The sequence below is a fragment of the Pimephales promelas genome, chromosome 17, assembly GCF_988280905.1.
Source record: "Pimephales promelas chromosome 17, fPimPro1.hap1.1, whole genome shotgun sequence".
Taxonomy (NCBI): Eukaryota; Metazoa; Chordata; class Actinopteri; order Cypriniformes; family Leuciscidae; genus Pimephales; species Pimephales promelas.
In genome coordinates, this window is record NC_142785.1 from 11,903,095 (window position 1) to 11,915,903 (window position 12,809).

The window sequence follows — 12,809 nt, forward strand, 5'->3', positions numbered from 1 at the left end:
ACCCCTGAAGGCTTCAAAATACTTAAGAGCATTCTAACATAGTCATTTTGACTATTATAGTAAAACTATTGATTAATGCAGTATAAATTATCTAACCACATTGATTCCTCCGCCGTTATTCACAGAGCAGACAGTCCCCACAAAGGCCATCCCAAGCACACCTCCAGGGTACGAACCTGAACGGCCTCTTTAAGAAACAGAGACACGGATCATGTTACTGCAGAATATGCACAGGATTAATGTAAATGACATCTGGTGTCATTTCTGAGAACCAAGACAAATTCCATTGTAATTAAACACTATATTCTCAAACTGTAAATGGTAAATGGACTGCATTTATATAGCACTTTCATAGACCTAATGGCCACCAAAGGGCTTTACAAATTTTTGCCTCACATTCATCCACTCATCCACTCATTCATACACTGACAGCGGTGTCAGCCATACAAGGCGCAATTCAGCTTGTCGGGAGAAGCTGGGGTTAGTTGTCTTGCTCATGCACACCTTGACACTTGGTCAGGTGGAACCGAGGATTGAACCACCAAACTTCCGGTTTGTAGACAACATACAGTACATGAACCACTGAACCCCCTCTAATAATTAATCACAAAAACATTTCTTGCACCATAGTGGCACTAAATTAAATTTTAATCTGTTTTGGCTATAATGATTCCACTTTTGTTTGTCAATTAGACTTTTACTTTGTAGTACTGTCTAGTTCCTGTTTTCTGTTCTTCTTTGTGATTCCCTGATCATTGGCTGCGTTACACTCCAAATTTGTATACCCTTCACTTGCAAACTTCCCTCCGTCTTGTCATTGCTTACGAGTGCACTACTGGCGGAACTCATGAATAAGGTTTAAACTGAACACACTAAGCCCTTGATGGAATTCACTATGGAGCTGATTTATTAGTTTTATTAGTATTTATTAGAAGAGAAGCGATTTATTACCAGTTATTACTTATGAATTTGTTTTATGCACTTTTTATATGCATATCATGTTGTAAATATATATATATAAAAAATACAAAAAGTTTATTTTGATGTATTTATTTATTTATTATTTGACTGTGAACATAAGGTAAACAAGTATTACGTAATAAAATCTCAACATAATTAATATATGATGCACTAAAAATATGTTTACAGCCTGGTAGAAAAAGTGGTTTTGGTCTATATAACTAATTGTGCCTTTCATAACAACTGTGAAGGGGTGAATTTTTCTCTAACTCATTCGTTTAACTTTAAAGTTCAGCATAATTAAGGGCGTGGTCACTTTAGTGACAGGTGGATTGCCGCTGCTGTCACTACTAGCCGTTTGTTTGCTGTCTTTTAGCCGTTACATCACCTCAGCTAATCCTGCCTCTTTGACCATTTTCAGTTATCTGGGTCTGGGAGTGACTCGCTGCCAAGATGGCGACGGCTGGCTCTGGACAGTTTGGGCTTCAAAAATGCTCTTTAGAAACCTACGAGGGACGTCACATCCATTGTTTTATACAGTCACAGCCTTTCCCATGGGATATGTGCATTAAGCTATATTACAATTTTGTTTTCTCTTCAATTGACAAATGCTGTGCCAAAGCAATAGCACAAATCACAGCGCAATGGCGCAAATTCTTTGGTAAAGTTTTTTAATACCAAAAAGGGTTTGCACTGGTGCAAGCTTTTAATAAATATGGCCCTTGATATACAGTGCAGTAAAGCAGGAACAATAAAAAAAAAAAAAAAAAAAAAAATCACCTATATGTGCTTTAAGTCTTTGGTGCAGAGAGTTTTTTATTCTTTAGTTTGCATAAATTATACGGTATACAAAAGTATAACCTTTACTACTCGAATCTTGTGAAATCTCAACCCACTCCTGTAGGCCCTTTACATAATTATCAGATAAACTCTAAATCTGCAATATGTAATAGATGACGGCAATGCAATTTTAGTTTACGATCTAATAAGACGATGCTACGTTGCTTCAATGCATTGCAACTTTGTCAAATTGAAAAATAAAATGTAGTTTTTGTAGTGTTACACCACTACTTGTTGGAAAAAAAAAAAAAAAAAAAAAAATCAAAAGCACCTAAAATTAACTTGCTGGTAGTAGTAATGCTAGAGAGCCTCGGCTCTTGGCAATTGCGCTGGCCCTGACTCACTGGACAATGTGGGTATTTCACTTTAAAAGTGTAGCGAAACATGCAAGACGCAACATATCATCATTTTGCACAACTGTCGCCACAGGCACATTTTTCCAATGAGCCTGGGTTGCTAATGCTAGATGGGGGAGTCTTCAGGAAACAATCAAAGCCAATCAAACATTCTAGCAGCTCAAAAATTACCAAACATTTAATTGAAAAAAAAAAAATAATTGAAAAAAAACAAACAAAAAAACTATTGCTACAGGATGTGATAGGAGTACTTACACAATGAGCTGCCCAACGTCATGCCTGATTTGAGGCAACAGATCAGTTTTCCTCCACTGCACAAATCTGCCCAGCACTTCCCCAGCATTGCCATCCACACTGAAGGGGTTTTCATTATCAAAGATCTTCAAGCCAATCAATGATATCCGGATATTCAGCTGTTTGTAGTACTAGGGTTCACACAGAAAGATCCACAAATATTTCATTACATCATCACGAGAAGGGCTCGGAAATACAGTACAACAGTCTTAACACATTATTAAATGAGTTTAGGGTTGGGCTTATCCTAACAATAACATTATCAGTAGCTATAATTCTCACCGTATCTAGCAAATTAACCAACTGGACCATCTCATCACGCACAGCAGTTTTGTCGCGGTTCTTATAGGCATACTGAGAACAAATAAACACAACTCTCAGAATCAGCCTATACTATATAACTATATCAACTATATAATGATTAAAAAAAATACTCCAAAAACACTTTGAATGGCTAAAACTCACCCTTTGGTTGTCAACCACTAATACCAACTCCACGTATTTGGTCTGAGGTAAGTTTCGCTTTTTCTGTGGATTCAATAGATTCAATGAAATATCAAATGTTGCGTTTGTAGAACATCAAAATGTTTAAGACAATATGACATTTTCGAACCCGTAAAAACATGGACATGTCAGCGTAATGGGAGTGTTCCTCACTGGGAGACGTTTCATTGGCCAGTCCACATACAAATGGCTCTGACTGACTATCCTTCAAAAGGAAGAGTAGGTGTTCATTGGCTTTGGAGTGCAAGATGGGTTCCAGCCCATAGCCTTCATTACCGATGAGAATGACCCCCCTGAAACACAGTGTATAACGTTACAACCTAATGTTTGAAAAGTAACGGCTAAGCTGATGAGACTTCTCTTACTCATATTAAAAGAGTGTATTTTTGTGCAAATTGTGCAAATCTTGTTGGATAAGGCTATTTACACTAGCTCCGCCCACCAGTGACTGGTTGATCCAGACAAAATTACAAAAGAAACCAGTCTGGTGTAAAGAATAATGATGCGATCACATTTACCATTTCTCTGTGAAATATTGTGGAAACCCAGTGTTTTCAATAGGAATTCATGTGATCAGGAGTTTGTGTGAGGACAGAAAAGTTCCCCATGCAGCTTTTGTTAGTGATCAAATTTGTCACGTAAATTCACTGCATTCACTAACTAAAAGCTGTTTGGTTAGAAACTAACTTCCATGCGACTTGTCTTTTATGAATCTCTACGCTTTTCATGCCATTTTCAGTGAATGTTTTTTGCCCATAAAATTGTGCAGAACGTTTTTGTAGCTTTTGAAGAGGCCAGAGTTGTTGTTTTTTTCCAGATTTCATTTAACTTCTTTTCCCATCACATATCACCTCAAGTGTTTATTTTAAAATGAAATATTGAGAAAATCTTCAAAAAGTGGAAATATTTAATAGGCCTATAATTTAAAATAGATGTAATATCTAAGCAACATCCACTGCAGCTCACATATTATTACCACGTTCAAAACGGGGGTAGGTGTAGGGGTGAGCTTTAGGTACAGGGACAAGTAAGGTCCAATAAGACAGGATTCATTTAGGATTTTCATAAATATAACCATATACACTGAATAAGACGTTAATAACGCATACTGTTTTACAATGTACTATATATACTGATGTTGAAATAGCATCTGCCACTATCTTAGCTTAACTTAGACATGAAACACCTTTCATATGTATATATATATACTGTATATATATATATATATATATATATATATTTCAATGGAGCCGGTAAGTTAAAGCTGAATTATTTTTTTGGAAGTAAACAATACTTTCTAAATGTAGGCATTTGCTTTTCATAACATTGCTTTAAATTTTTGAATGACCAACATGTTAATTTCTGGCTTAACCAATCGTGTGAGTTTGAGGAGGTACTTGTGTTCAGGAAACCTGTTTGAAAATAATCCATATTTTTGCCATTTTTAGTTTTTTTGTGTGTGAAGATTTTGTAGAAGAAAAACAAGAAAAGCAGTGATGTAACTCTTTTAAAAAGTGGGTCTGACAGGAGTGTGTGTGTATAAATGTACAATAATAAATTAACCAAAAAAAAATGACGGTGTCCAGAAATCAATTTCATTAGTACATTGAGTTTAATTTATTGACATAAAACTTTTATGTTTAAATGTAATATTTTAATCATTACATATACTTGAGAGTAAATACATAGATGCACATTAAACATTTATGTGTCCTAATGGACTGGTGGTACATTTTTTGTTATTAGTGTGCCAGATGTTCTGGGTTCTAATCCTATTTTTTTTCTCTCTCATTTAAAGATCAGTGATTGTATATCAAGAGCAGGGACACGTTTGTGTGCATTTTGTCATCTCCAGGGACCAAATGGAGTTCCGTACAGAGTGTACAAGAGTGCTTCAAGAGTTCTACGAATTCTGTGGAAACTGATGAAAGTGGCATGGGAAAAACAGGCTGTACCTAGAGCATGGCACATGGAGTTTTTATACCTAAAGTTTTTGTCCTATTTCACTGTTAAATGTTGAAGGTAAGATTTTCTTCAGCATTATTGCTCAGAGATTGTCCACCTACCTATTAAAGAATGGCTTCATTGACACTCCAGGGTTCTCAAGATGCTTAGAACACATCAATGTTATCTGGCAATGAATTCTATCAGCTAAAAAGCTGAGAGAGGAGCTTCATGCGACATTCCTGGATTTAGCGAATGCATATGGTTCAATGCCACATGAGCTTCTTTGGGCAGCATTTGATTTTTTCAGAGTATCAATGTTAATAACAAATTTAGAGAAAGCCTATTTTGGAGATTTACAATTTAGTTTCTCAACTCCAGAATTCAGCACTACATGGCAATGCTTAGAGGTTGGAATAATGGCAGGATGCACCATTTCTCCATGGCTTTTACCATGGCAATGGAAGTGATCATTAGGGCATCAAGATGGGTAGTAGGAGGAGAGCGCTTGGCTTCTGGGATGTGACTACCACCAATCCAAGCATACATGGATGACATGGCAACCATGACTAACACTAGCCTGCACTAACCGTTTATTGAGTAAGTTAAAGGGCACATATCATGCAAAATCCACTTTTTTAGCCCTTAAAAGCATTTTGTTGTATATTTGGAGTGTTTATAAGTACAAAAAAGCTCTCCAAGTTCTCTTCAGGTGCTTCGTTTATATCTTTATATTCTGTTTTGGTCATATTTTTCAACCTGTTCAGATTTTTCTGTTCTCTATTACATTTTTTTTGAACAATTACGTCACAGTATTTGCAGCGTAACTGACAAATAAGGACATTGACTACCGGTCCAACACTTCGAGCAATCCGCCATTATTATTTCTCGCTCCGATTTTGTAGTCCAAGGTCAATGATGCAGAAGTTACGAGAGGGCTAGTCAAAATGTTCGGTTGTTGGATGTAGTGACCTGAAGCACTTCAAGGATCCCCACTTCAACAACCTCCGCCAGTATGCAGAAGGGTTTGCCGATCGACTTCGTCTGAATGAGGGGTAAATTCCTTCTATCATTTAGCTGCTGTGTTTTCTGACGCTTTCTAAACGCAAGTTATCATATTATTATCAATACAGGTTTTTAGTGGTAAGATCAGACCGCAGTCATTTATCTTGTCAGTGTGCTTGTTTTAACAAGAGAAATAGTCGACTTTCACTAATAACACAACATAGTTAACTTGCATACCACTGCATCCATATGAAGACGTTGTTCTGCAGGTTCGTCGTCGTCTTTTTCAACTCGCTCGCTCTGGCTCGGATATGTAAGGCTTGATGGACAAGTCTTCCGTTGTTGACATTTTGTTAACGTGTGAATAAAAATGTTCTTTGAAGCTTTAGTAATCGTATATCTCTTCTCAAATAATACAATAATGGCCGAACGCGGGGAGTTGAACCGACCGTGAACTCAGCGACCTGGAAAGCGGGCAGGGAAAGACGCAACTCCTTTTTATTTAAAGGGGCCGCTTCGAAACGACTTGCTCACAGAAGCACATCAGAAAAGGGCTAGAAAAGGGGCCTCTGGAGCTATAATAATGAGGAATTCAGACCCAACCATTGCAGTTATGCTTTATATCAGTAATTCTCAAAGTGTGGTCCGCGGACCACTAGTGGTCCGCCATCGCCCCCTAGTGGTCCGCGAAAAGATGACCTAAACTAGGCAAGTGTTTACAAAATCGTCACTTTTTCGCACGTACCAGTGTGATCAGTCTTCTTGGCTGATCCCTGGAGCGTACGATCACACCGGTGTGATTAGAATGTTCAGTGCTTCACGTCAGCAACTGCTAAATTCAAACTTGCCCTCGCGCGCTGGCTGGCGCTAAGCCAGAGACGGACGCACTCAGAGCTGTCATATAACACAACTATTGAGTGTTTTCAATGTTTATTTTAGGTTTCAGACATTTAAATACACAAAAGTACTAGCAAAACAATGATTTTGAGTTTGTAAAATACACACTGATGTCTATGGAAGCGGCAATAATCCTTTCAGTTATAATAAGACAACACGTTTTATATCAGATACACATTGTGTAAGTAGCTTTACATTTGACCCTATTCTTCTCCCAGTTCACCAGCCACTTACTATCATGTATTTCGTGAGAAGTGGAGGAATTGACGTTGTAAATCCAACAGATCTGATTCTCTGAACTGAAAAAGAAACTAAAAGCTCAACTAACGCGATCGTTATAAAGATGTTTAAACCATGTCAAACCCATCCACTTGCACATATTTGACAATCGGAATATCAGTGTTTCATGTTATAGCTAATACATTTATGAATATTTTTAACAAAAAAGTAAAAATAACACAAAAGCAGATCATCCTTCATTCAGCGCCGTGTTTTGGTTGTGCTGTGTCACGTGACAAGCAAAGACGCGTCACCATGGAAACATTAAAGTGGCAAGTTCTAAATAACGGTGCCTTGAAAAACTCACGCTGGGGGGTCAGTTAGAATATTTTAAACTTACGTGTGAAAGGGTTAATAAACTTAATTACCAAGCTTTAGCTTTCAGTAAATAGAAAAATTATTCATAGGCAAAATCAACCTATATCAGTTGACCCTATGTTTACTTTCTTCACTGACAGAAAAATGAAAAGCCTATATCAGTCAAAGCTCAGTTAGGAGTTAAATTTAAACTTAAATTTAGCTTATCCTTACAACTTTTTTTTTTTTTTTTTTTTTTTTTGTGTGTGGGGGTGGGGGGGGGCGTGTTAGACTGGGATTTTGTTAGGTGGTCCTCAGAAAAAAAATGGAAGATAAAGTGGTCCTTGGGCTGAAAAAGTTTGAGAAACACTGCTTTATATAGACCAAAAATGTATGATTTATAAGTAAAAATTAATGATTTAAAAGCATGATATGTACCCTTTAACAGATAATGGGCACAAATGCAATTTAAGCCCTCTAAATCAAGGAGCATCTCAACAATAGTTAGTAGATAAAACATTCTTCATTAATGATGAGGCAATACCAACAGTTTCGGAGAAGCCAGTGAAGAGTCTTGGGAAATGGTATGATGGGGATCTAAAGGACACAGTTCGAGTGGGCGAAGTTAGACGACAAGCAGCGTAAGGGTTGAAGAGCATAAACAGCTGTGCTTGTCCAGGCAAACTAAAACTCTGGTGCTATCAGCTTGGTCTACTGCCAAGGTTGTTGTGGCCACTAACCATGTAAAAGGTTTCTTTGACAACTGGATAAGCTGGAAGTGATAATAAGTTCATACATCAGGAAATGGTTGGGAGTTCCACAAAGTGGTCAGCAAAGAAATCTGTGGTAAAGGCAAAGGCTGCCCTTTCAATTGGCGATATTGTGGGACAGGTACAGCATGGAAGAGGGGGTTTTCGGCTCAGTTTAGCTCCTCCTAAATGGCACAAAGCAGGCCCAGCTCAAAGGAGGCTGGTAGTCAATGAAGTGCAAAAGCAGGAAGAGAGGATGAGGTGTATAAAGGCCATTTCCCAGGCCAAGCAGGGAGAGTGGATGAGATGGGAGAGTGTGGAACAGCGCAAGATGGGCAGGCAAGACCTTTGGTCAATGGAAGAGAGTAGGATCAGTCTCCTTATCAGGTCACCCTATGATGTTCTTCCATCACCGCAGAACCTAAACCTCTGGGTAGGAGAGGATCCCTCTTGTCCTTTGTGTTCATCACCTGCCACATTAAGGCACATTTTGACAGGATGTAAGGTGGCTCTTAGAAAAGGTCGGTTTACTTGGCGCCACGACCAAGTACTGCGATGTTTGGCGTTAGCGTTGGAAGGCAAGTGTATCACGAGTCATGACCAATAAGTTGCCACCTGTTCTAGCTAAACATTACACAAAGAAGACAATATTCCTCTGCCCAGACGAGCAACCACCAAGAAAACTAACATTATTTATATCGTTTTTACCTCTTGTAACCACAGCCACAAAGTGCTCGCGCCCTCAGATCACTTGGACATGGCTGTGGTTACAAGAGGTAAAAACGATATAAATAATGTTCATTTTCTCACACAGACCGCTCGTTTCGTGTCTTAGGCCATCAATAGGTACTTACATTTATGAGTCATTAAATCCTGTTTATTTTGGACTTCTCTGTGCATGCTCTTTGAGGTGGTGACCATAGACCTGCATTATATGACTGACAGACAAGAACGGTTTGACTTAAAAATATCAAAATTGAAACTACTGCGGAAACAAAGACACCTACATCTTGGATGCCCTTGAGGTAAGCTAAAACATACCAAAACTTAATCTCAAAGTGAACTATCCCTTTAAAACCAATTCTCACCCAGGACAACTGGAAGCAGTCTAGGGACTGGAAAATGCTGGCTGATCTTGATCAACGGCTTAATTTTCCACCAGAGATTGCCACCACTGACCTACAACGAGATATTGTTTTGTGGTCGTGAGTCAGCACGCATTGTTCAACTGATAGAGTTGATAGAGTGCCATGGGAGGATGCTGTAGATGAGGCATATGAGAGGAAGAAACTGCGATATGCTCATCTGGCCACTGAAGCAGAACAGCGAGTAATGGAAGGAGATTCACATCCCCATTTGGAAAGAAGTGTAAATAGATGGGGAAGCATAGGTTACTGTAAAGCTATGTCTTAGTCTTGGCAAAAACCAAGTACAAATCAGCTTTTAACATCTACTCTCACGTAATGGAAATCATGTGATTTTACCAGAATTAATGGAGATTCGCTGCAACAGCCTTGAGCGATAGATTGAAGAGCTCATCTGTGTGATGAGACTGTGAAGTGTGCATGAGTGCCAAGAGAACACTGTTGCCTTCTGCCACTGATCATTACAGCGGCAACAAGCACTCAAAAAGTGCTGGAAACAATATCAAAGCTGGTAAATGTGGTGAGAACATGCCCCACCCGTCTCTCCTGCAAAATTACGCATATGAAGAGGAGTTGTTTTAAAACAGAGATGCCTTGCAAAGAAAAACTGGTATGACTGCTTTTTTTATGACGTGAAATTTAGTAGCTGGGACCTTCACATACCTGAGACCTTCACAGTTGCTGAGAGCTACGAGAGAGTCTTCATAGCCCTCCACATACCCTTGATAGTGACAATGCTCCTAGAACAAAACGACCAGAATTAATACAGCTTGTTTTTTTTTTATATTTTGTCAAAATTATTGTTTTAGTTAATTTACATAAAAAGACCAATGCCTATTGACAATAGTGTAGGCCTATTCCACAATTATGTAGGCCTATTCCACATTTCCTCATTCTGAAACAAGCTACTGTACATGTAAAGTAGGTGGTGTAACTAATAAAACAGAAAAACAATTCTCACAACTTTCCCTTTCTCCTGTGAGTTATGAGAAAACACGACAAAGTTCTTCGATAAAAAGTCTCTGTGGGAATAAGAGATCAAATTAAAATTTGTCATCATTAAATAAAGACATTTCAGCCAAACAACTTTCAAAGTTCATACGTATTCTTTGTCAGATTCAGTAAACGTTCACTGCCATCAATCCTGACTGAGTAAGTGATGCTCTCAGCATGTCTATCCTGAAATCAGATACATCATTTTAAAATAGGTTGAGAACAACATCATAACTTACTTCCAGACAATGTGACAATAGTGCTTTATACCTGTGCAGGTATATGTGAGGGGTCTGCGCTTCTCCTCCAACGCTCATGAACCAGCTGAGGTTTGACCACATCATAATTCTTCAAATATGATGTTGGGTCTGTGGACTGGACTATGAAGACATATGATAAGAGCAGCAAATAAAGACAACAGGAAGAATTTCTTAATAACTAAATATGTAACAAGTTTGATCATGTGCTGAAATGGGTTTTGTGAGTTCTTCAAATTAAGACTACTGTCTATTGAAAAAAAGTCTCATCTACTTATCAAGGCGTAATTTATTTGATGAAAAATACAGTAAGCTACAAATAGTGCTACTAGTGTAAAATATTATGACATTTTAAAATAAGCATTTTCTATTTTAATAAATGTTCAAATGTTATGTATTCCTGTAACGGCAAAGCTGCATTTTCTGCAGTCATTACCTCAGTTTTAAGTGTCACATGATATTTCCAAAATCATGCTGATTTGGTGCTCAATTATTAATAATGGTTATTGTTATCAATCTTAAGTTTTCATTTCTTTTTTTAATTAAAGATCACACTTGCTCCAAACGTATAAATGGTAGTTTATTATGTATGGTTACCATATAAATGTTAAGCAGCACAAATGTATACATTCATAATAATAAGTTTCACCACCAAATCAGCATATTAGAATGATTTCTGAAGGATCATGTGACACTGAAGACTGAAGTAGGCTAACTATGCTGAAAAATAAGCTTTACTTCACATGAATAAATTATATTTAAAACTAAGTTCGAATAGAAGACGTTCAATTTGTCTAGAATTCTATTTGTTATGCCTAAATGCAGCCTGTATGAGCATAAGATACTTATTTAAAAACATAAAATAAATATATATATAGGCTAATACAAAGTCATCACCATATGCAGTGTTTATTTTTAGAACCAGTCAGTCATTTCATATCGGCTACATTGTCATTGTGCTCGCCATATAGCCTAGGCAACTAAAGCTATTTTTTAAACAACAGGCTACCAAAAACAACTATGTAGTATAATAAGTAACCTCGTAATATTATCAAACTAGGCTATCTATTAATATATTATTTTCTCTATAGGCATGATGATTAGGTTACTCCAATACAGACTTTTGTACTAGTTGTGTAGTTTGTTTTCGGAGAAACACGACGAGTATAGTTTTTTTGTTTTTTTTTTTACTCCATTGTGTGTTAGTCAACAGTATGAAGACAACAAGTAAGTTAGTCCAAATGATAGCTTTTGTCTTACCTGGACAAATTGCGAAGTTGGAGATTATGAGAATGAAGTAAATATGCCGCGTCATGATGTTTCTCTGGACTGACGCTTGGTCTCAGGTGAACGAGCCGAAGCCGGGGCGTGCACGAGCAGTCAGACAGGTGGAGCGACATTCTCAACCTAAAGACCGCATCACAGCTATTTATTGATTTTAGATTAATATATATATATAGATGGGGATATAGATATACGTGTTGGCTGATTTATTCAGCTTGTGTGTAATTCATTAGGTGGCCAGCCTAAGTTAATAACAAACAAACAAACAAACAAACAAACAAAAACAAATAAATAAATAAAGTGTTAATCGGCTACTCAAAAAGCGTAAATCAATATTTTATTGAAAAATATTATTATAATTTATTATTATATAAGAGTCCTGTTTTTTTATGTTGGGTGGGTGGGTCTAATAATCTCTCAAATTTCTCTCAAGACAAGACCAGAATACATGGCTCTGGACAAGACTATAAAACAGAGCAGACACTGTTTATTCCTCCAGGGGGCGCTGTGAGGTTAATAAATAAAAACCAAACTTCGAAACTTTCTTAGAGCTGCATAAAAATTAATTAATAATAATAAACCTTTTATTGTTTAATGTTCTGTACAAATGTAATCCATCTCTCATATCTTTCTTTATTATTGAATTTCCAACATCCACAGTTACGATTTTCACCTTTTCACTAACAAAAATCTGTTACATCAATTATCTTTTTCGGCAAGAAATATCACCTTTACGGTGGTCTGGACAACAACAAAACGTAAATATGTATTGGTCGTAGTAGTCAGCATTCTCTGATGGTAGCTTTCTCTGATGGTAGTCAGTAGAAGCATCGCCCTGCCCATGAGATACATGCTATGGATACATGTCATTTTAACTGTTGTTCTACTTATTCTATTTCTGTGAGAGCTTCAGAAGCAATAAAAGACGTGTTCCCATGATCATAGTATTTTATTGTTACCTGAAGACTACATTTAGTGTAAAATGAGACGAAAGACAGAATTCTA

General features: G+C 37.3%; 1 protein-coding gene across 1 annotated transcript in view; it reads right to left on the bottom strand.

Moving 5' to 3' along the window:
- The window catches only part of adam9b (ADAM metallopeptidase domain 9b), a 31,191-nt gene extending 19,268 nt beyond the window's left edge, over nucleotides 1-11,923 (bottom strand). Inside the window, exons 1-10 of the mRNA XM_039691313.2 lie at nucleotides 11,781-11,923; nucleotides 10,534-10,643; nucleotides 10,373-10,449; nucleotides 10,232-10,292; nucleotides 9,934-10,010; nucleotides 3,064-3,247; nucleotides 2,916-2,978; nucleotides 2,733-2,804; nucleotides 2,412-2,581; nucleotides 97-187 (exon numbers count right to left, since the gene is read on the bottom strand). Coding sequence (XP_039547247.2) covers nucleotides 97-187; nucleotides 2,412-2,581; nucleotides 2,733-2,804; nucleotides 2,916-2,978; nucleotides 3,064-3,247; nucleotides 9,934-10,010; nucleotides 10,232-10,292; nucleotides 10,373-10,449; nucleotides 10,534-10,643; nucleotides 11,781-11,835 — 960 coding nt within the window. The 5' untranslated portion in view covers nucleotides 11,836-11,923. The remainder of the gene's footprint in view (nucleotides 1-96; nucleotides 188-2,411; nucleotides 2,582-2,732; nucleotides 2,805-2,915; nucleotides 2,979-3,063; nucleotides 3,248-9,933; nucleotides 10,011-10,231; nucleotides 10,293-10,372; nucleotides 10,450-10,533; nucleotides 10,644-11,780) is intronic.
- Between the last annotated feature and the right edge of the window lie 886 nt (nucleotides 11,924-12,809).